General features: G+C 36.8%; 1 protein-coding gene across 4 annotated transcripts in view; it reads right to left on the bottom strand.

Annotated features, from left to right (window-relative positions):
• grik2 (glutamate receptor, ionotropic, kainate 2) overlaps positions 1 to 25,623 on the bottom strand; it is a 231,893-nt gene that overhangs the window by 25,176 nt on the left and 181,094 nt on the right. For 3 of the 4 annotated variants that reach the window (XM_051865970.1, XM_051865967.1, XM_051865969.1), the window contains 3 exons: positions 25,415 to 25,533; positions 20,608 to 20,825; positions 2,450 to 2,675 (listed from right to left, as the gene is read on the bottom strand). In XM_051865970.1, coding sequence (XP_051721930.1) covers positions 2,450 to 2,675; positions 20,608 to 20,825; positions 25,415 to 25,533 — 563 coding nt within the window. Of the gene's footprint in view, positions 1 to 2,449; positions 2,676 to 20,607; positions 25,534 to 25,623 lie in introns of those variants that run through there. The other variant, XM_051865971.1, reaches the window with a different exon arrangement.

Here is a 25,623-nt window from a genome sequence, read left to right as displayed (position 1 = left end):
AGCAGTGATTCCTTACTGAATGAATCAGCTGCTTCAAACGAATGGGTTGAATAAATGATTCAGTGACTCACTCATTAAGTGATTTGCTGCCACCTACTGGCAGTTTGTTTCACATTTAAAATTATCATTTTATTTGTCCGTCATATTTCTATATTCAAAATATTGTTGTTAGTGATTTCATTCAGTGGCGGTACTTCACAAAAACCTAGGGTATGACATGATTCCTTTTGGCCATACAACAACGACATTCCCAAGTAAATCATATTTTATCTAAAAAAACACTAAAATAATGCATTCGTGATTTCACAGACATGAACAGCAATATGAAATCAATGCAAATTCTGAAACTGTCCTATAAGCCTACACCATGTTCTAACCAAACGATTAACGGAAAAGGAAAAAAAAAAAAAAAAAGATTGTTTCAGTCACTCAGTATGTATTTTCAATCATGGTAATATGGTGTAAGATTTAAGAATTTGATAAAGTACAGCACTCATTCATTTCATTGCGAACGCAAGCTTGCAGAGAGAGCCCGCCCACACACTCTTCTGATTGGCTGTGATTTTTGATTGATAATGTCGTGTCTCGGGTCGAGTCTGATTTGGATGGATAAACTGCTTGCCACTGGAATCACATCGCGTCTGATTAGGACATGGCGTTAGGCTATTTAAATTTGCTTTTCAAAGCTGCAATTTCAAACAATTTAGCTGTTTATTTCCTCTGTTTTGTCTGAATGCCAGGGTATGGCAACTGCCATACATAAACGCCGCCCCGATTTCATTTGATTGGCAACAGCTCTATATAGTGTCTTATTATTCTAATTGTATTTATTGATTAAATATAAAACATTTCTCTGGCAGTAAATGTGGATCTTTGAATCTGGTCTTGGTCTTGACTCGGTCTCGCCCTGCCTCGGTCTTGTCTTGGTCTCGGTTTAGGTGGTCTTGACTACAAAACTAATGAACATATTAGACACACAAGGCCACAGCATACTGAACACAATACATCAGTTCATACACAGCACACTGAATGAGTGAAATGAAGCGAGTGGTTTTCATTCATTTGGCTGATTGACGTGGTGCCTGAGGTAGAGGAGTCTGGCTTCAGAGGTGGCCAAAAGGCCTTTGATCCTCACATTAGGTTCCTTTTCCATTCTTGGTTATTTTAGTCTTTGAAAGCAATTCTGCATGTAATGGTTCATGCTGTTTTATACTCGATACGATCACATGCTGAGGTCATTTGTTGCGTATGTAGCTTTGAGGTCCAAGTTGTTTTACAACCACAAGCTTCGGCTTTCTCTCTCACATACAAAGTAATAAATACAAAAGAAAAGAACAAAATATATATATATCCAAATGAATACCTATTTTGTGCACTACTTGCTCTAAAGGAATGTGAAGAAAATCATAGAAACCTTAATTCCCTTTTCTACAAACACGTGAAACAAGTGTTTTTAGGGTCATTGTGTGAAGATGTCTTACAGCAGTATCATGTACAATTCTGGATGTTTTTAGACTCGAGTCTTACTGTGAGGACTGTTTTTTTTTTTTCTACATTTCTGCTGCTGACACAGCCCGCAGCCGCATGTATAACAGGATTAAGACAATCTGCTACTGAGACTGATAATCTTATGCACAGGAGGGGAAACGCCTCACAGTTTCTCTTTTCATTTATTTATCTCATCCATTCGTCTATTTCATGCACGTTTGCCTCGGGGTCCACGTTTCTGCACATTCACTGAGCCGCTGAGCGGCGTTCAGAGACGCTAACCTCAACCGCTTCACCTTCACCGACAGAGCCAGACAGTCATTAATCAAAATGAAATGAAGATTTGAGTCGACCCTACAGTCTGAGAGAAACACACTTTGAGGAGAATACACTTCTGCATGGCAGAGATGTGTTGATAAACGACTGTGTCTCTCATTTCAATCAGGCTGTTCAATGATTCATGTTTTTGTTGAGGTGTATGACTTATATTTTTTATGAAGGTAATGCTGCTGAGAATAAGTATTTTGGCAAAATAGAAATGGTTTGATTTGATTATGCAAATTTGTTCAGCTCTGAGCAATGGCTGTGACTGATTATTGATTATAGGGCAGCGATGTCAGTATCTGCAGCATCAGTTCAATCATTGTTTGAGATATTGACTGACAATAGAAGAGCCGCTGTTGTATTAGAACAGTCGTTCTCAAACGGGGGTGGGGGGAGGGGTACTCGCAAATAATAAAAAGAAGAAGTACTTCAAAATAATAAAAGATAGAAAAGATAAAAAGAATAAAAGCCAAATAATAAAAGAAGCCAAAAAAATTGACTTCAATTGAAATTATTTTATGCATGCAGAGTGATACAAGCACCATGGAACAGCTTTAAAAATGACACAAGAGTGCAGTGTTAGTTAAGTAAATGTGATAAATTATTCAAATAAAACGAATATTGCACACTGCCTTACCCATTGGGGTGCCAACCCCGTAGGCCTTGGAGTCTATGAGGCCTCCGATCTGTGTGAGGTTGCAGTTGCGCTGGGTGACGAATTCGATAGTGGTGGACTCCATGAGGAAGGCATAATCTGAGGTGAGAACGCGTTCAATTCCCTCCTCGATGCTCTTCACCATGACCGAATGTCTTCGACTGCTCATGAACTCCCACATCTTATCATACGTGGAGATCTTTGTTTTCTGGGAGAGAAGTCAAATTCATTATCAGACTTTTAATACATAAAGCTTTTCAACAAATATAATATGCTTTCCATTTTAACATTAAATTTGCACAGTTAGACAATTGGGAATACACAGTAGACAATATTTGAGCTTGAAACAACAATAACATTTACAACAATAATAGTAGTATTGCAAACTCCAGTATTATCTAATCCTAAATCTAAAGTAAGAAACATTTGGTTTGAATAGACACTGAAACAACACAATATCAACACATTGACAACTTCAAAAATGTAAAATCTTTTATGTATGTACTTTAGAAATCTAAAAGTTGGAACTGCAATTGTCATAACATTTGCAAAAGTGACGTCGCAGGTGACAGATCAATTCCATGACAGGACTCTTATCACTAAATGACAAAAAACGCTACTTTTTATTATTATTATTATTATTATAAATTTTTTGGACATGAATCATGGACATGATTCAAAAAGGTTAAATGGTCCTGATAAAACAGTCATAGTATTGTTCGTGGTCAAAGATGAGCGCATTCGAAATGAATGGGAAACGAGTTTCATCTAGTGGATGCATTTGGTACTGCGCCCAAACAAAATCTTACTGAAAGCTCATTTTTTGAGATATCAACCTTAAATTTAGAACACAACATTTGTAGATTCAAGGCTTTGATTTTCTCACACTTTTACAGTAAAATTTGGTTTGGAAAATATATATTTCAAAAATTGAAAATAATATTTTTGTGCATTTTTCATAACAATAAACGTCAACTTCTATAACTTTAAGTTTTTACTTTTTTAAACTTTCACTTCAGCAACAATCTGCCAAGCATCTTCTTTAAAAGGAGACCAAACTTCAATCTGTGCTTCAAAGCATTCAAGATTTATGACAGTTTAAGTTGGAAATTGCATTTTCAGGTCTATGCTCTAAAAGTGGCAATAAATGGATTATAACTACTGCATAAATATGATTTAATACCATAAAATCCCCTAAAAAATACAATATAATAAATATAAAACATGATTGAAATAAAAGTTATTACATTAATTTCATTGAAATAAAAAAATAAATAAAACAATCTACCATTTTTGACCACCAAGCGAGGAGCACCAGAGGGTTGACATAATACATTTTATGAACCTCAAATGATTGGTAAATATTTGTTCTTAAAGTCGTATACCTACAAATACCAATGAGATCACATTGTAGTATCAATAAACCACCCACAGACAAGCTTTTCTCGCTCACACTGCTCTCTCGCTGGGAACACAAAGCATATACAGGTGTTTTTCAAAATAATCTTTTTAAGAAAATTCATACAGCTATTGGTTAAAATGTCATATTTTTGCCCCTTTACATGATTACTACGGCACAAATTGTGGCAGAAGCACACAAATCTGTTTATGACTAATCCTGACTAATCTCCAAAACGGAAATGTATGCTGACAGCACGCAAAATACAAATTAATACCATCTTATTCCAGTAGAACTACAAATAAACCCATAATCAACTTAGATATTAAGGTTAGTAACAAGAGAAACTGTTGCCAATTGCACAGAATCTTCAAGCATATTAAACTCGGGTCTTTTTGTGCCTCTGAGAACACATCTGATGGCATTTGAAACCTAATTAAGTCACATACTCAAGGTCCTGCCTGCCATTATTGTGTGTAATGACTTTTTGTGGCCGGTCGATATTTTAGATCAACTGGGTGATTTGCCAAGTGCCTATCAGAATCTTCTGGAGTTACCCTTGACAAATCAGCCGATTGCACATGTAGACTACGACTGCTGATGAGGCAAAACCATGGGGGCTGAGATAGACAGAAAGAAGGAAAATCTCAAATTTAATAAGTAAACAACAATCAAAAAAATATTTCTTCTCATTTGAGTATTTTACCATTCAGCTTGCACTGACTGTAATACATTGTTTTGAGTAGGCAGGTTTTGGAACAGAGCTCACTATTGGACCATATGCATTGAATAATAAAAATTATAGTTTTCATTTTTCACTATTCAAGACACTCATATTTTAGTTGCACTTTATTTTACAGTATGTGTACTTAGATTGTACTTATCTAAGAAAGTACTGGTTAATATAAGGTAACTACATGGGTTAAGGTTTTGTTTAGGGGTAGGTTCAGGGTTAGTACCTAGTTGTTACCCAGCTACTGTAATAACTATAATAAGTACATAGTACTTTTTAGTACAGAAACTTTACTTAGACTGCTTCTTGATACTGAAGCAACCCCCACAATCCTTTAAGTGTGAAGTGACAAAAGTCTCTCTGTGTCAGTTATTTAGTGATCATCTCTCATTTTCACTTCATTCTTTCTTTATCACCGCGATGCTATCTGTGCATTTGGGTTGATTTGAGGTTGTTTGGATTGATTAGCAGTGATTTGTCGAATACTTTGATCATGTTGAAGTGTTCACAGATTGCGTTACTTTAATCTGCTCTTGGTTCTCGATCTGTTGTGAGGCTTTGATTAATTTACTGCACACTACAATCAGACCCGAAGCATTCTCTTCTGCCGCTGCTGTTATTCTTACAGATGACAAGAGAATGAAAATGAAACAAATTTATTATCTGTTCTGACTCAGAGAAAAAAGAAAAAAAAAATGGTAGAAAAATTGGTTGATCCTGATAAATAGATGTTATTGTGGGAGTGATGTGCATGTAAAATAAGGATATGTTCCAGATAAAATATTTAACCAGCTTTTGGACTGAAAAGGGACATCCATCAACTTTCATTTAGAAACATCCAGAAAACACACAACATTATTGATGTATTGGATGTGTGAAAGTAAACAGATGTCAGCCTGTTGTTGACTGATACGTAGACATTTCCTCTTCCATTCTGTCTACAGGGTGCTGCAGGGATGATGTATTTTTGTAGGCCCAAACCCCGAAATGAGTTAGGGCCCCGATATACTGGTGCGAACTTTTGTGACGTAATTTTGAACAAAATGAGGCAAAAATAGTTTGTTTCTGGAGTACAAAGCAGCTTGCCAAAGCGAAATTCCAGGAAAAGTTCACTCTGGCTGGTAAACACCTCTGAACCACCATTGGTCTGTGGTGGTGATGTAATAGGTGGGTGTGGCTCTGAGGCTCCGCCTTCTTTGACATGGAAATCATCTCCAGTTAATTTCTTCCATTCAGTCCATCGAGGTCAGACACGAGTGAAAACATGAACACACTGGAGAGCTGCTGTATAGTAGAAACTGAAGCTGTAATTCTAATTTAAAGCGACACTGGCACTGTTTTTTTTTCAAGTTTTATACTGTAAAGCTGCTTGTTTTGAAGCAATCTATTGTATAAAGTGATATATAAATAAATGTGATGTGTTTTGACTGGAGTGCTGAATTGCAGATCCAGTGCAAACATATCCACATCACTATGATCAGATGCTTTCTTAACTGCTGTTTTCTCAGCGCTGTCATTTATGTTGTGTGTTTATTGTGTTATTGAGAGGAAAGCACACAGCGCATATTTACATATTCATTTAAATGTCACCTTTTAGCAGCATGGGGAACATTGAGATGTTCGCTAACAGTTTATCGCTACAAAGGTATTTTGGACTTCTTTTTACCCCTAAACGAAGAATAAAAAAAGAACTTTGAGTATGTCAGGACCTTCAGCATTTTAGCACATCCTGAAGTCAATGTAGTTCATTTAAGTTCATGTAGTTCGTTTAAAGCCTACATTTAGCTTATGACTTGTGCCGATTATATTTAGGCGCTCAAAATAAAAGCCGTGTTCTATTGTGAAGATTATCATGATGAAAAAAAAAAAGAAAAGAAAAAACGTGTAAGAATCATAAACTTTTGTTAGTCACAGAGCTTATTTTCTGCAATAATCCAAAAGCAAATGGAAAAATCCTATTGGTTTGTTGCAGGTTGGCCTACAAAAATACACCATCGCTGCAGCGCTCTATTGGCTGAGACAGTGCTGGAGTGCTTAAAGAATGACAGGCAGTTCAAATTCCCTGACAATTAAAAAAGTATGCTGCACCCATGTTGGCTAACCGAGACTTCATCCACAACTTCAAATCACCACATAAATATTAAAATGATCCACTCTAAAAGAACGGATAAGAATCTTAATTGATGTCTAAATGTGTCCATATCTCTGCCCAAGAAAGCAGGCTTCAAGTATCTAGAGCTGAATGTTAAGCAGTATGAGCCTACATTACAGTGAAATGGTCCATTATTCCTTAATAAACTTTAATGTTGTGTAGAACACATTTAAACTCTACTCATCATATTGTGATCGTGAAGTACTACTACTTAATGGTGTCGTATTAAAACTAAAGACTAGGAAGCTTCAGGAGCTTGCATTTCAAACTGAAATTCAGTTTAGCTCTCACCGGTTTTAAAATGTTAGAGAAGTGGCATACAAATATTGAATGATTTATATTAAATTATATTATGCTATTACATATTTATTAATGTATTATTAACTTGTAATAATATAATATAATCATGATATATATATATATATATATATATATAATTTTTTTTTTTTTCCTTTTTGTAGCTAACATGTTAAAGGTGCAATATGTAGGATTTTCTGTCCACTAGAGGTCGCTAGAGGCCTATTCAAAACAAAGGCGTAGCTTGATGACGCCAAGTTTGAGCGCAGAATCTTGGGACATGTGGTCTTCACCTCACAGCCGGTGGAAAAGAATTGGGATAGGACTCGGGAAGAAATCATGTTCATGGTTGCAATTATTAACGTTACTGTAGTATGAAAGCAGAGCAGGACCGGGTGTTGTGGGAGCTGAACGAGGCCGCTGGAGCGATTGCGCAACACACTCCTCACGAGCAGCGGAACCTTTATTATGCCACAGTCGCCAGCGCTGCTTTCGCTTTTCTGATCATGAGTGTGAGGTAACACAGCTCTGTTTATCATATTAGATACATTTGAGAGTGTTGAAAATGATGTTATAGCATTACTCTGTGCGTTCGCTCAGCGGCTGCTATGAGACACTGTTACACACTGCAGTAAGATAGATCGATTTTAGAATATCATATTAATAAATGCTGGATGGCTTGTGTTGATAAATGGCATGCAATTAATTTTAAAATGTATTGTATGATGGAGAAAATTCTGTATTACTGTTACTAAAAATAAAGCTGCATCTGATTATGCTATGTTAGCTGCTTCACAAAATAAGATTTTTCTCTGAGGCATGGTAAAGCTTGGTACTTACAAAAAAATAAAAATAAAAAAAAAGAAAGAAAATTAGATTTAAACAATAAGACTAAACGTGTTGAGCTATATAACAATAATTAGATTTCTGTCTATAAATATATCAAAACAGTTGTTCCCTTGTCTATTAAAACATGTAACAGTTGTTCCCTTGTCTATTAAAACATGTAAATATTAAAGCGTCTTTGGTGTTTCCATGGTTTCTAAAAAAAAAAAAAAAAAAAAAAAAAAAAAACGGAAACCGAGGGTAACACGGGTATGACAGGCGACTCCTCACACGTCCTGGAGCCTTGGTTAAAATTGCAACTTTCTCACAATTTACAGATAGTTGGAAACATTTGGGATATTGTAAGTACTCAAGTGAACAAAATATATAACACTGGCCTAGTGGTTTTTGGATATTTTACTGCAAAATTCTTACATATTGCACCTTTAATGGAATCAGTCCTCCTGAATAGGGGTGTTCTATATACATATCGTCTATGATAATATTGTGATTGTTTTAACGATGTGTGATCTGACATTATTGAGTATGTCCCTCACTTTACAAAAACACATCTAGAGAGTGCACGCATACACTATGTGATGTAGTCTAGTGGGTTAGATTAGTGCGCTTGCGCATTTAGAGCGCACGCTTTCACTGGGTGATTTAGATTATATTTACTTTAAGATAAGGGAGCAAAAATACCTCTGTATGTGTTTTATATTTATATAATTTAATATAGTTAATCAATTTCACACGAAAAGTGCAGTTTTTTTTTTAGCATGATACAAATGTGATATTGATTTTATACAACAGTTCAATAAACAAGAAGTTAATATTAAGTGACATACATTTTAAACACAATATTACCTAGTTTTGCTCTATTTCGCCAATGAAAATAGTTCCAAACAAAGCCATTGGACTGTTTAGTGTCTCTAAGCCACACACGGCAGTGTTTTGTTATTGAATGAATGAATCGTTTGGATAAATGATTCAATGACACACTCATTAAGACAGTCAAATGCTTGGTTCCTGAATGAATTAGCCGTTTCTTTAATTTCACATTTAAAGTATTTTTTTCATTTTTTAAATCATTTCAAAATATTTAATATTTACTTATTTTATGTTTAAAACATTTAAACATTTTATGTTTAAAACATCAAAATATTATGTATGCATTTGTAAGTGCAGGTTAAATAAATTCATATCCCCTCTGAGCTGCATTAAACAGTCTCAATGCATCTAAATGCCACTTCATATGCAGCTTCTATGTTTCCTCGGCATTGTAAAGATGAATTTTGTTGATACTGAAGGTAAAAATCAATTTAAACTCATTGGAAAAAATAATTTCTGTCACTGCTGTAAACTGACCATCACACAGAATATGAAGAATATCAAAAACTTTATGAGGTTTTACCGTTATCGTTATCTGAGACATCATTTTTTGTCAATATCACACACCCCTACTCCTGAAGGGTGGGGGGAATGTATATTTAATTCATCGCAGTTGTTAAATGTTAATTTTGACAACGCTAATTATTATATATGTAATATTTATGTGGTGTAAACAGAATAGATAATAAGACTCTATCTTAAATATCCTCACTAAACATTTGCCAGAGTTCTCCAGTACACAATGCTCGTCTTTTCTCTGCGAGATATTCCACCGAGAGGCCTGTGTGCAGTGAAGGAGATCAGTCCAAAACAAACATCTCCTGGCCTTAGCCATAGCTCAGCCACTGATAATGATGCTGGAAACTGCAGCGGGCAGGTGGCTGTCCATTTTAATTCACATTCTCATTATATTGACACACGCAGGATGGCGGCAGTCTTTGTGAAGCTTCTAACAGGATAAATCTCTCACACACACCAAAATGTAAAGATATTTAAAAGATGCTGCTAACTACTCGTTTTACAAAAAGCAGACACGTAGGCTGTGCCATGAGAGAGAGAGAGAGAGAGAGAGAGATGTATGTGCGCAATGAAAGGCTTCTCAGAGCACCACAGGGAAGGGCACGTGATTATGTATGCATGTCTGTGTGTGTGTGTGCGTAATGGCAGAAAGTCTCTTGGGTCTCTATTGTTAGACTTGTCAAAATGCCTTTGATTAGGTCTTACATAAACACATAACTGCACCTCTTCGAAGTATTAAAGATGAGACTTGTCTTTATACCTCATTCATATAAATAAATATAAAGATTTGCTGATTGTTAGCACAACTTATATCATTATTTCAACAAATTGATATTGAAGGGCAAAAGCAAAACAGAGTGTTGCAGATTTCCAAAAAGTTCACCACACAGGCCTGATCTGAGGATTCAAAGGAAAGATCTGAGGGCAGTCAAAGGAAAGAGCAGAGACTGCTGAACATCTGGAAATATCTGGAAAGATCTGGAAATGACCAGAATATCAGAAACGCAGACCTTCTGATGAACTAAAACACATTCTGGACATGTTTACAAGGCACAGGAAATAGACAAAGACACATGTTTACTTAGCTTAAATGAGGATGAATCTTCTGTTCTTTCCTTTTTGTATACACTACAGGGCAGGGGTAGGCGGAGCAAGGACCCCTGGTGTAAAACTAAGACAAAACTAAGTTTAAATTTTAAACCTGCCTATAGTGTATTTACTTTGTAGTTAAATGATTATTATTTAATTGTAACAGATTATAATAGTAATTAGTAGCAGTATAGTAGTAATTATTAGTTGCCTATAGCAGGGTGTTTATAGTTAATTAAAACTAAAACCATATTAAAAAAACTAAAAAAAAAAAAAAAACTAAAATGAAACAAACTGAAATTAATATATATATATATATATATATATATATATTTAAAAAAACTTAAAACTTTTTTTTTTTTATTTCAGCTATTTATCTTTTTTTTTTATTTAGTTCAAGTTGATGTACTAAAATAACTAAAACAGAAATAAAAATGAATATTATATAATATATATATATATTTTAAAAAAAAATGAAAATTGAAGTTTCAAAAGTTTTAATAAATTTAGTTGGCCTAAATTTATTAAAATACAGTGAACTAAAAATTATTAATACTTGCATTTCTTAAGTACATTTACTTAAATTATAATAAAATAAAAAAAAAATCAAAAAGTCATATGCACATGACATATGGAGTCCTCCACTGTATTAATTAAAGGCACAATATGTAATTTTTCACCACTAGAGGTTGTTTATTTAAAACAAAGGTGTAGCTTGATGACGCCTTGACTTCACAGATGACTTCACCTCACAACCGGTGGAAAAGCATTGGGACGGGACTGGGGCAGAAATCATATTCATAGATGAGCTAATGTACTAAAGATTTATTAACATTACTGTAGTATGAAGCAGATTGTGGCTGAAAACTGTTGGAGCTGAACGAGGCTGCTGGAGTGATTGCTAATGAGAGACGAGCGCGACATTTTATTATGCCGCAGTCGCTGCTTTCGTTTCTTCCGCTCAAGCGTATGTGGGGTAAAGCAGAGCTGTTTATCATATTAGACACATTTGTGTGTTGAAAGTTGTTATAATGCTACTCTGCGTTCGCTCGGCGGCTGCTATGAGACACTTGTTGCACACTGCAGTAAGCTAGATCAATATTAGGCACGGTAAAACATGGTACTCACGGTAAATCAAGAAAACGAGAATTAAACAATAAGACTTGCTGTGTTGAGCTATATAACATGATTAGTTTTCTGTCGATGAATGTATCCAAACAGTTGCTCACCTGTCTAATAAAACACATAATATTAAAGCGTCTTTGGTGTTTCCATGGTTTCTACAAAATCGAGGGTAACACAATAAAGTTGCTTATTTCTCTGAATTTAAACATTCTTGGAAACATTTGGGATAATATAGTCCAATTTTAATCCAAATATATTACATATTGTGCCTTTAATAGATCATTTATTTAATAGACAATCTGTTTTGAAAATTCTTGAAAATGTATATTCAAGATTCATTATACATTCATTATCATCATTATTAATATGAATATTAAACTTTAATTAATAATATTAAACTTAAAAATATTAAACTATTACATTAATTCTTATAATAACATTATACACCACATTGTTATACTCTTACACCAGACTTGTTCATTAAAAAAGTAATATTATTCATTTTTGGCCATTTTATTCCAAAAGGAATGTTTAGAAGGAAATTTCCGCCTCAGAATGACTGGTGATTGTGAATCACGAGAGTCTAGAAGCATCATTGTGCCTCTCTACAGGTGGGGCTGCTCTCTTTAACTGCTGCTCCAGATTCATCAGGAGCTGTGATTCGCTTCCTCCGACTATCTCATCTCTACGGTCCAGGGGTCCTCCTCATAGGACCCGAGAAGAGAAAAACTCACTGAGGATTGATAAGACGAAGATTGCTCAGGAAATATGAAGGTTTTGAACCTGAGAACTGGCTGCAGATTCCACGAAAACTTTCTCAACAAATTAAAAAGCCAATGATAGCAGCTGAGGTGGTCAGAGGAGAGGAGCAGCTTCTCACAGACACAGATGTGACTGATGAACAGCAGCCAGGAAGTGAGTGAAGGTGTGCTCCTCTGTGTGAAAGGTTGCCACAGATTGTTTTGATACTGAAGGATAAGAGAGCGAGAGAAAGAGAGAGAGGTCGGGCTGCTTTCCCAGTGAGCCTGCTCCTCTTTTTGATCATAATATCTTTTGAAGCATAGAATGTGGCACACTAGACGTGACAGATAATAAGATGCCTCAGAGCAGAGAAGGACAAAGGAAGCAAACCTCCAGAGAAGAGGAGGACTATATCTGGCCAATACGTCTTCTGTGTTCTCCACCTGCTTTCATGGGCTAGAATATTCTATAATTTAATGTGTCAGCCTTAGGGCAGTATGTTGAGAACAGGGAACGCTTGGCTTCCAGATGGTGGCCCCCTAAAATGGCCATAATCTTCTGCTACTATAATATTGAAGAAGACCACAGAATATCTCACGGCTAAAAATCTTTCTTTTTGTGGATTTGGAGCTAAAAGTGTTAAATTTACACAATATATGTTTTATGGAAGGTTTTTTTTTTTTTTTGAGAGAGACATATTGACATATAGTTTTGAGCATGGCTTTTCTTAAAAAAAAACAAACAAAAAAAACAAGACGATGTGAGTGGAGCAAGTGGTCGTTCGTTGTTGTCTCACTAATTGCATCATCAGGTTCATTGCTCCTATTGCTTTTTGATTTGATGGTTGTTGTAGGAGAAGTCAGGACAGTGCGTCAAATCTTCTGACGCTGCCAGAATTTCGTTGGAGGTAAGATTTGACAGCAATGGTCATTAACATGTCAAACTAGTCGAAGACTTCAGATTTTGGCTTAGGATCAGAGGTAAGCGAGGAATCTGCTGTCTGCTGAGGAAAGCGATATCTGTGTCTTAGTATTCTTTAAACAGTTAAGCAGATTTCCCATGACAGCGCTGGTCAATGCATTTGTTGGTTGTGTCTTATAAGGTGTTGTTTAAAGTAAAAATTTCCTTGTTAACCTTGTTTCAGTCCCTTTCAATATAAAAGTCTTTTCTACTGACTCACTTATAAAGACAGTCTTTGCCGCCAGCTAATGGCGTAATAATGTAACTTTCACTGAAGTCAAAATCACAATTACTAACGTACTGACTTTCTCAATACCAAATATGGCGTATTATTTAAATAAAATAAAATATTTATTAAACAATAATATTTAAATGAACAATAATAGCCATTAAAAAAGTATAAGTTTGTACAATAGGAAATAAACACAAGCACATGATTCAGTCAAAAGTATAAAAGCAGCGCTCTAGTTAGTATAGGATTTAAATTAAATAAAAATATAAAGTTATGAAACGTAACTTTGCCCTTAGTCAATTTGATTTGCTTATGGAACAATTAATAGATTAATAAGACCAAAGATTGCCCATGTGATATACTTAAAATGAATTATATATCATGTTTAACCATTTTCTACATAAGCAGCAAATTGGCCGAGACTGGCCGAGATAAAGCTGTTCTCTGCGGGTACATGAGAGCTGAATGGCTGCTGACGGCCCGGAGCTTACATCCCTGAAAACGCCTAAACTAATTTTCAAGTAGGCACTATGTTTATATATAAATCACATATTTCAGGTCAAAACAACTACATTCTCACTTTAAAAAAAGAAAAAAAGAAAAAGAAAAAACCTCTTAAAGCTACATTCCGTGACACAATAACAGTAGTATTTTTGGGTTTGCTCCTATACCATTGAGGCTCGCTGTGAGAAATGCTGCCAGTATAGATCTGGCAGAAACAAGCAGAGTGATACAAATTGTGAAACAGTTTCCATGGGATAATAGTAGAACATAGCATGGCAAGGCTCTCAGCCAATCAGATTCAAGAACCATGTATATACAAACTCACCAGCCACTTTGTAGACATGGTCTAGATGATCTGCTGAAGTTCAAACTGAGCATCAGAATTGGGAAGAAAGGTGATTTAAGTGACTTTCAATGTGGCATGGTTGTTGGTGCCAGACAGGCTGGTCTGAGTATTTCAATAACTGTTGATACTGGGATTTTCATGCAAACCATCTCTAGGGTTTACAGAGAATCATCCGAAAACGAAAAAATATCCAGTGAGTGGCAGTTCTGTGGAGCAGCTTTGGGATGTGGTGGAATGGGAGATTCGCATCATTGATGTGCAGCAGACAAATCTGCAGTAACTGTGTGATGCTATCATGACAATATGGACCAAAATCTCAGAGGAATGCTTCCAGCACCTTGTTGATTCTATGCCACAAGGAATTAAGGCAGCTCTAAAGGTCCAACCTGGTTCTAGCAAGGTGTACCTAATAAAGTGGCTGGTGAAAGAAGCGTGCATATACCAAGGTTCGAGCACAAGCTTGATTTCATTATCTTTGTGTGCAGTGTTGTCAGTGTTTTTTTTTTTTTAACTGACAGATTCCTCAGGCTGGAAGAGACTCTCGCTGTGTACTGTAATTTAGTTAAAGTTAGTTAACTGGTGGGTGTGATTATAGCTAACCTCCTGTATAATCTGGTTTAATGACATGCAGTTAAAGTAAACTTTATCGCCCCCTCAGGTTTGTCACCAAGGTCTAAAATTAATGGGCCTTGGGGCAAAAATTCTACCAAAATGAACAAAAATTACCCAAAATTCAAGATAAGGGGCAAAAAAAAAAAAAAAGTCCATACACAATTAAACTAAATCTATTACGAATAAATGTGAAATTGAATTAAACAATTGCGGCATTACATTTAGGTCTGCTCACATTGCATCAGATTTCTTTTTACGTGCTTTTTGCAGCATTGAGCATTATAACCAATCACACGTTTCTGTTGAGCTTATGAATCCAATGGCCAATCAGAGGCGTTGCGATAACAGTCATGGACTGCTTCGTTCTTTGCTCGCTTTCTGTATATGATTTAATCCCAATTGAATAGCAGTTTTGTTTTTCATACTACTAAAATAATCACACTTCACATTGGTTTTCTAATTTACTAATTCATAAACGGTTTTTAGCTTGTTTTGTCTGAGTAGCCAGAATATGTGCCGTTTCCCCACATATCATTTTTTTTTTATTATATATATATATATATATATTTTTTTTTATGTATTCCATTACGATTCTAAATAACTGGTTAAATAAGTATTTGACATAAAAGACAATACAAATACATTTAATAAGCTAATTATTAAAATTTCCCTTACAAAGGTAAAATGCTCCTTGAATTCAATTCCAGCCTTTTCCAGGGGGCAAATATTGCCCCTTACTAGAAAAATTAATTTCTGACCCTATTTGTCACTGCCAGAACATACAACACACATTAATCATGCTTACAATGGGTTTTCAAACCATTTACACATACTCTCATCGACCCAAAAAGCAATCGCTTTTACAGGACGAGTGCAGTACATTGAGAAACATACTGCATAACAGAATGATCAAAGGATTCAAATTGTGAGCTTCTATTAGCACAGTCATCCAGCTCAAACTCCCCAGTGCCTCATCAGACACTCGCTAGCGGCCATTTCAATAAACCTCAACATATATTATTAAAATAATTTTTCAGCAATAAAACCCTACGATGCTAAAAACCACCAACAGCTTTGAGGTCTAGAGAATGCAGCATCTGAAACTGATGTTCTGACCTCTCCCATCCCTTCAGCAGAATCTCACATAGGTGGCCTGTAATAACAGCATAGCCAGACGTCACACGCCACCGTTACGCTCTAATAGATCCCAAAAGCAAACAGTAAAGGGTGCTAATATACACTCACTGTGTGCTGTAGTATAACTGAAAAATAATGACTCTAACATTTATCTCCATACCAAAACCTCAGCTGGCCAGACAGTGATTTGTCTTTTCTAAATTGTTAAAATATTGGTGTTAGGGACGTCGTGAGCCTATAGTGTACACCGTGAGTTTTTAAAATCTTAGCTTAAATTTGTGATATAAAAGAAAAATTGACAAAAACAGCTGTTGAGAATTGAGCTGTTTTTAATTAATAACTGCATAACATTTCTCTTTTCGCATGTTAAAACAAGAAAGAACTTAATCTCATTCATTAATAATGTGGATTATATGCACATAAGAACTTTTCACAAAAAAATCCACCTAATTCACAAAACATGCGTATGCATTTGAATTTGCTCCTAACCTCATTCTAATTTTAATGAATTTGGACTATTATAAATGAGTGACCACATACCCGAGGTTAGTAATTTGCATAAAATTCATCCAAACCATCAGCATATAATTTCCTTTACAGCCTTTCATCACTCTCAGCAAACATATGACACTCTCACATGTGCAGCAAGATCCTTGAGCATGTATAAAATTGAATCTTAATATGATTATTAGGACACACTAGCATGTTATTTTTGAGTATGTGTGGTATGTTGTTACATTTTTTATACATTTTGAATACATTTTATGTAAGTTTTTTGATGAATGATTTGTTCAACAAAGGTTCATTAAAAAAAAAAAAAGAAAGAAAGAAGAGAAATGTGCCTCTACCTACATTTTTGCAAAATTCCAAACACATACCAACACATACAATTCACTTCAGTTTCCAGCTGAAAAGAACTTTAGAGACAGTAAAATTGCAACAGCTTTTATTCATTTTCACACAAAAATATGATTACAGGGGCAGATTATTGATTAATAAATAACTTATTTTCGTATGGTTCCTTGCTCAATGTTATGACCTCAAAACACTTTTACCATAGTGCATTGTAATCTAATACATTTTGAAGTTTTCATCACATAACCAGCTCCATATGTGTGTCTTTTCTGATGTAGTAAACTTGCACAGTGGCTCACATGATACAGCGGATTCCGGAAAATACACGGGTAAAGTGTCCTGAGATTTGTCCCGGGACCATTCGATTTTGGTTCATTCACACTGCCAGTTATTTTCCGGAATCTTCTGGTGCATTCATATTCATCCCGTGAAGATCCCGTAAAGACATGTGACATAAGTGTAATGTCTCCGCCACATCTTAAGTTTGCTTATGATCTGCGATTTCTCTCTCGAGAAACCACACTCATGCTTTTTTTTTTTTTTTTTTTTCTCTGATTTGATCATTAACTAGCACATCACGTATCGTTCCACTAAGCTGGCGAACAATGTCAGCTTTTGGCGTCATCATTATGACACACTCCTTACGGCATTGGTCCTGCTTTTTGTTCACACAGGGCACATTTCGAGACTGATCCCGGCAATTTTACTAGGTCCCTATCCCAGGATCGATCCCGGAATCAATCCCAGGACGTGTTTGCATTCATACAGAAGGCACCTTGTCAATTTTATCTCATGTTTGCTTTTGTTAACACTATCGGGTATGTTTAGGGTTTAGATACGTTATTTTCAAATACGATAGAGAATTAACATTTTAGCTCCCCTCACTGGACATTTCACTTACGAACTGCCATGATATATACAACAACCAACGTTATGAAAACATTTCCAGATTCACATTCATCTGTTTTGGTTAAATCTGAACACTTTTAGTGCCACTCACTGGACATTTCACTTTGAAAGTGTCGTGGAATGTGCAAGACGCAACATAATATCATTTTGCAGAAAAGTTGCCACATGGAGGTTTTTCCAATGAGCCTGAATAGGATTTGTTTGTGAAAACGTTGGTACATAGATTTCACACACAAATTTGTGTGTACACATGGTTAGTGAATGAGAACCAATATTCCAAATTATATAGCAGTAGATTAGGGTTGTAACCATTTCAAATCAATAGCAGCTATAAAAGCCAGCTGTGAAAGTACAGATGTAAAGAACCTAAAACCGCAAAAACAAAACTATTTCAGCCACACAAGGGGTTTCCATGTTTGATATAGTTTTAAATTTCTGTAATTGTAGAACATAAAACGAACCGGTTTAATTTAAAGTGTAGTGTTCTTGATACTATTGAGTTCTGTTACTGTCTCTCTGTAGCGCATTATACAGAATCAATAAAGGCAGTTTATCAAACCGTCAATCACTCACACTGCCACTCAATCACTAAATACATCAGCACCTGCTAAAAGAGCATATGTGTTCAGCGCTCCGAACATCTGCTGTTCCTGTAGGAAATCTGACTGGAATGGATTATAGGCGTTGTCAGGAAAAGGATGCTTTGAAGGAGCTACATTTTTTTTCTCTCTCTCTCCAGTATCTGTTCTAATTTTGCTATCTACATTAGGGTGTCTTTTTCTTTCAGGATTTACACTGCTTTAATTAGGTGCCTTAACAACCTAAATTATTCCCATATTTGTGTTTTATTTGTGTCCCAGTGAACTCAACACTTCTAACTTCCATAATATGTGACATATTTCTATGAAACTGAAACATGTATATTCAACAAAAGGAAAATGTTGCCAATTCCTTCGGGAATTAATTGGATCATAAAAAGAATCTGATTTTACAAACACTTTTTTCTTTAGAATTAACTGTACTGGTGCATTGTTCACAATAAATATGTATTAATGAAGCAAACTGGGTTCATTTTGAATTTTGCTGACTTTAAAGTGAAAAAAAAAAAAAAAAAAAACTAACTTAATATATATTATAATGACATTTAAATACAATTGTATTAGCATTTAGTGAATTACAGAAAATTACTATATGCTCAATATACCTCTGAATATTTACACGAATATATAACAGGCAGATAGGAAAGACAAAAAGTGCTTTGTAACAGCTGGCTGAGGTTTTTACTGAACTGGTTACAAATGCTAAGGGGACAGTCTCCATGCTGTGATCTCAGAGCAAAAATATTGACTTAATAAGAGTCATTTAACTCTCACAGTGAACATGTTCATGGCCCTCTGGCTGAATAAAGAAATGCAGAGGAGATCCCCCACATAGAGGCACTAAACAGTGCAGTCATAAAATGGTTTCAACACTTCCAGCAGTCCAAAGCAGTAAAAGCTCTGAAACACAACCTCAATTATTAGGTCAACTATAAAAACTTCACTATCAAACATTTTGCTTTTTATTGCACACTTCACATACCCTGAGATTTCAAATTAAGACATTGTGATGGGACAGCAAAAAATAAATTAAAAAAAAAAAAAATTGAATCTCCACTAAATATAGTGGGGATCATTATTCTACCCCCATTATTCTCCATTTATACTATAGTTTTGTTGAATGCTTGAATCTGATTGGTTGACGGACGTTCTAAGGTGTGCAATTATTTTCAGGGAAAGGCACAGCTAAAGTAGCTCCAGGCAAGTCTTGACTGAATTACAGTTCCATATCAAATAATATCAGTTATTTCAAAGGTCGTTGAAGCCTATAACCGCAAAAGAACCAAAACCCACAATGGCAATGACCAAGCAGATAAATATAGTAAACAATATGATAAAAACAACCAATTATTTCCATGTTTTTTTTTGCCACAAAATTATGTTTTATTATGTACAGAAATCTCATACTCTCGTTCTCCCACTCTTTCTCCCACTCAAACGCACACACGTTCAGTACAGTACATTACATCGTCAGCGCTGCTCTGACGATTTTATCAGTAAAATAGATTAGCAGTTCAAAAGCAACATGACATTTCTCACTAGCGGGGTAATAACAGTGCTGTCCTTAAAGCAAAACAGATTCACATAATCCATGTGACACCACTATTCAATGTGCCAGACCACCCGACTGGCAAAGGTCTCTTCACCAGATGCACAAAACAATATTAAAAATACTAGCCTGTCAATGACCTTCCTGGTGACTCAATTAGTAAAGCTGTAATCAATTAACAATGTTTAAAATCAAATCAAATTAGTGAAGGAAAATGTACAGTTAGCTGGTCATTATTGGCAAACCCGGTGGATGTCACAGGGCGATCCGGTTATGCATCATCCTTATGTGGAACATTCTCCCCTATAAACTGCCGGTACTCTCTTCTGTCCTTGTGGAGGGATACTGAAACTGAGACCGCTGATTCACTAGCAGTCTGACATGCCAGGTCTCGCTCTCATGCACATATTTATATATTTAGACATATAGAGCAATGTAGTGCAACATTATTAGCATTTCTCTGTCCCCACTATCCGGCTCCATTAAAGACCAGCAAATTTTTAAGGCTGAATTTGAATGGCCCGGAACCTCCTTTCGGGTGTTGGAAATGCACCGAACAGTTTGAGAATTGGGACTGTCCCTGGACCCACATCCGAACCATGTCGGTGAAAAAAAACCAATATGTAGAGTTTGATATTAACTATGCAAGTGGTATGACAGACTTACCTTAAAGAAGGTCATTGTAGCACCATCCTCCACCACTCCATACTCAATCTTGGTCTGCTTGGCCAGGTCATCAGCCGAGTCAATTGGAGATTCCATTCTCTCCACGGTGAGGAAGGCGGCTAGGTTGGCCGTATAGGAGGAGATGATGATTAGGGTAAAAAACCACCAGATTCCTCCTACTATCCTGGTGGAAAGGGCTTTGGGCATGAGCTCAGATCCTAGTGGAGAGGAGCAGAGATAGTAGTCAGGGTAAAGTAGTGGTTTCAATGTGAGGACCAGCACCAGATGCACAGATCTAACCTAGTCCGGACACTAGAACTAGTTGCAGGGAAAGGCTGGGATGATATATCCATGCTAACTAAATACGCCAAAGTCAACCACAGTGAAGGTGGGGATTCATTTATGTTTCATGAGAATTTATGTGGCCAAATTTAATTAGATTACAGACTCTCATTTTTGTATTAAAGCATAAAGGGCTCATAATTTGCTTCCGTCTTTGAATTGCCCTACACTCTTCAATCCATTTGGCTTGTGGGTAAAAGCCAAAATGAAGAGCCATTTTATGTCACAACCTAAGTATAATTTTCTGTTATCCCTTAATCAAGTTGTCACCATGGTCATGTTTGGGGAAATTAATTAAAAAGTAGGGGCAATAACTAGTTGTACTTGGAGGAGATGTCAGAGGACAAGAGCACAGGGAAATAACTGGCACCTCTTCTCAAGTTCTATGAGTCATTGTAAGCTTTGATCTGACATACTGAGTCCATGGCAAAACACAATGGACTGTCAAAAAGATTAGCCATTACATGAATTACAATTGAACTGCAAACGTGAGTTTAAATCAGGCCTCAACAGACTGGTAGTGCTCTAGTGACCTGTCAATCAAGACCAGAGTTTGGGTATATAACTCTAGCTACCAGACAGCCTGAACAACCATTGAAATAGGAAGGAAAAAAATCACTTTCCCCTTACCTACACTAGCAGTTCATTTGTTAAAGGTGAAGTGTGTATTTTTTCCAATGCTTTCTCCTATCCCATCCACAGAGACAACTATATCCAAAGCATTCATCGACCATAGCTCTGACTTTCTAAGTGCAAACACTAGTGTTTGAGCATTCCAACATGTGGCTCAAACAATGGCTTGAGTTTTGGACAGGAATACCTGTTTATCCAAGCAAGTGGTTAGGCGCAGGTTGGAAGGAGAGTCTGAGAAACTAGAGGCGCATATATTACACACTTCACCTTTAAACATGACTTAGAAAAATCAATAGTGGAAAAGGTGCCTTGGCACCCACAACCACTTTTTAAAGAAGCAAACATACAGTCGTGTCAAAACAGTGTACAATTATTAACCGAAAACCATCCCAAGAAGAAATAAATGTTGTCATTTCAAAGTATCACCATGCTGGACCATTCGGTCAGGGTGACCTTATATAACCTGGTTGGGGCTGACTGTCATGTACCCAAGGTAACGTCATGACCAAGCACGCCATCCCACAGTTTTCTCGGGGCTGACAAGCCATGGGCAGGGGAGCCTCTCTACAGTGTAGTGTTACTCACTCATCAAGAGACATGCACACAGTCATCATACACAAACCCTGCTCATTTTGCCCTCAGCCTAATGCCACATCTTCTCTTCCAAACTCGCAGAGAAACCTAAACAAAGGACAGTCCCAATGACACCCTAAAATTATGTTTTTATTGGGTGATGCCTTTGGACAATTAGTTTAGAACAGAAAATAATACCTCCATTTTCACAATGATCCAAACACATTAGCTAACTTTTAATGACCTTTGCTTACTGAGGATTCCTTGTTCAAAGGAAATAATTCTTCTCAGTGCCAATCACATGTGGGGTTCAGTAGGTTACCTGCTCTTGGTGCAAGACGTACATTGATGAACCCACACATTTAGTCAACCACCTTAGGACATCGCAGATCTGTTATTGTTCATTCTCATGTGGTTGAGATCACTTGTCTTTCTAGTTCAGAGGTCATCAATCTTAACCCTAACCCTAGCTCTGCTCCTGGAGGCTCACTGTCCTGCAGAGTTTAGGTCCAACCCTAATCAAACACACCTGCAGCAAATCAAGCTCTTCAGGATTGCTTGAAAACAGGCAGTTGTTGAAGCAGGTTAGAAATAAACTTTACAGGACTTTACAGGGTCTCCAGGAGCAGGGGTGAAGACTTCTGCTCTAGTTGGAGACTGACTGCACATGGCCCTGCAACTCTTTTAGTTTTCTTTATTATAAAAATTAACCAGACAAATTGCTCCACCAACTAGAACAGCTATGCAACTATTCATAATGCAATGTTTTTAAACTTCTGACATCCCGTGTCAAGACAAATATCCATGCTGTCTAACATTGCAAACAGCTGGTCGCTGGTTTCAGCCAGTCCTGAATTGTTCTCTTTAACAATGTAGATTTCACAAAGGCTCACAATGCAAATGTTACATTGCAATCCAATCCTGGATGTAAATCATTCCATTTGATGGATGCAGTGCAGATTCAAACATTACCCATGCTACTTTGCAAACAAGGGCCTGGTGTCTCTCATTTCTCAACCAAAACTTATTTTGCTAGTCTGATGCAATACAAAGGCATGCAGGTTACATGTGACATTGTCCTTCATTCATCATAGGCCTTTCTCAATCGCAAACATCTGCATCCCGCAGTTGAGAAGATGTGGCATCAGGATTTGTTAGGATTATGGTTAGAAGTCAAGAACATACATGGCAGTCTAAAACAAAGGACATGACCAAGAATTTGTCTTTGTGTCATTCTGCCATTTTCTGACCATGAAATTGGACTTACCTGCTCATTACCCTGATGAGCGAAGAGAAAAGTGGTTATGGGAAAGTTCAGCATGCAACTAATGAACCCCTTAACCTCTACCCCAGTGGTTCCCAAACTAGGGTACGCAAACTCCTAAGGGTTCGTGAGGTGACAGAGGGGGCACGTGAACAAAATGCTGAGTTTTGCTGTTCATATAATTCTACCCCATCTTAAAATACCTGAGCATGTATTTCTAACAGGCAAGATGTCATCTCTAGTGTAAAAACGGGAAAATGGTAGTGCTGTAAATGGTCAAATACATGACAATCAAATTACTTCATCTTTTGCGGTCAAAACTGACTGCATCCACACAAGCAGCGTACACATGAGTGGTTGCAGAGTATGCTGCCTTCGCGCTACATTATGGTCTTACAATGTACCTTTAAAGGTGGAGTTTTAGAATTTACTAGCATAAAAAACAAATATAGACACAGACTGTGCATAGAGATCGATTTAGGACTCAAACTCTCTTTGATACAGAAACATACCCTGTTTGAGTTTTTGATATGATGATGTTGATAATATGTTATACGAGCAAGAATGCAATTTTCCCGAATATCCACACAATTGCAAATGTGACATTGATTTTATACAACAGTTCAACAAACAAAAAGGTAATATTTAGTGATGTAGTCTACATTTTAAACAAAGTATTGTCAATATTGTTTGTTCTATTTGCAATGAAATAATAGTTCCAAAGAAAGCCACAGCAGAATTGTTGTGCGTCTCCAAGCAACACACAGTGATCTTTCGCTAGTGAAAGAATCTGTGGTTTTCAACGAATTGGGAGAGTCAATGATTCAATGACACGTTCATAGGCTGCATCTGAAAACTTGAGAAGCGTCTTGCTGCAGCCTGCGGTGGACATCCAACCCGGCCCACATCCAAGTGTGACGTCAGAAGCCAGGCCCATGCCACCCTGCAGCCGATTCTTAAGATTTTATTGGTCATGTAAGGCACAGATTGCAGACACAGATTACTGATTGCCTACACCAAACACTGGTCCCTAAACCTACCTATCACTGTAACCAATGAAATTGAATGTATTAGTGGTTAATTAATTAAAAAAGTGGTTTAGTGGGGAGTCACGAGGTCAATCGGTCTGCACAGTGCCGCTTCAAGTTGAACACACCTAATGACTTTGCTGATAGCGTTTGCATACGAAGGTACCTCATGAAACTGATTTCAAACAGACTTCTGAGGCAGCATAACAGGAGCAAAGTAGCAAAGGATATATCAATGCTTCCTTTAAAAAAATAATCGGATGAAGTTACAGTTTCTCAGGAGACAGGAAGTGAAGCTAACATTGGGTTCGGACATGCCTTGATGCCTTCCTACCTTGGTATGCAAGCCTTCAAAGGCAGCATTTTAAGCTTTCGGACGCAGCCATAAATACAGCCACTTGCTTCGTTACTGAATGAATGAATGACTCGATGACTCACTCATTCAGACAGTGACCACCCCTACTGGTGGTTTTAGTCTAATATTTCAAATTATCACTTTGTTTTTACCATAATTTATTGCTTTATTATATTAATAATAAAATTAATGGAATTTTAAGAATATGACATAAAACATGACATACATTTAATGGGGTTAGAAAAACTTTGCCTTTATAAAGGTAAAAAGTGCACCTGTAAATCAATTTAAGGGGGAAACCTAACCCTAAGCCTTAATGGAAAAGGTGTGACTGCAGTCCGAGTGTTAGAGATGGTGTATGCAGAAGGATGTTAAATGCCTCAGGGGGTATGACACTCTAAGTTTGGGAACCACTGCTCTACCAAACACCCACCAATAAACACTTTCAAGTCCCACACAGCCCCATTCATACCACTGGCCAGCAACACAATTTGCTTCTAGAACTACATGCACAGAGGCACCCATGCATCATAGTGGGCCTGACAAGAGCAAGTTGGGACCCCCAGCAAAAGAGTGGGATGTGTGCTAAGGGGGGCAGGCAGAGGCGTCTACCTTGCTGCATGAGAGCTCCAACTCCGAACCAGAAACTATTTAGCAGGGTGAAATTGTTTTCCACCACGTCCGAGTCGGGGTTGCATGGGTGGGGGTTATACCATTCGTAGGGGCTAAACCTGTGATGAGCGACACAGAACACAGATACATTTTAGTCCAAATGATATGGCACATAGAAGGAAACATGAAGGGAAGGCAGGTCAACCTAT

This window comes from Ctenopharyngodon idella, chromosome 16 (assembly GCF_019924925.1).
Source record: "Ctenopharyngodon idella isolate HZGC_01 chromosome 16, HZGC01, whole genome shotgun sequence".
Lineage (NCBI taxonomy): Eukaryota > Metazoa > Chordata > Actinopteri > Cypriniformes > Xenocyprididae > Ctenopharyngodon > Ctenopharyngodon idella.
The sequence above is the reverse complement of the archived record's forward strand: the minus strand, read 5'-3'. Positions and strand labels throughout refer to the sequence as shown.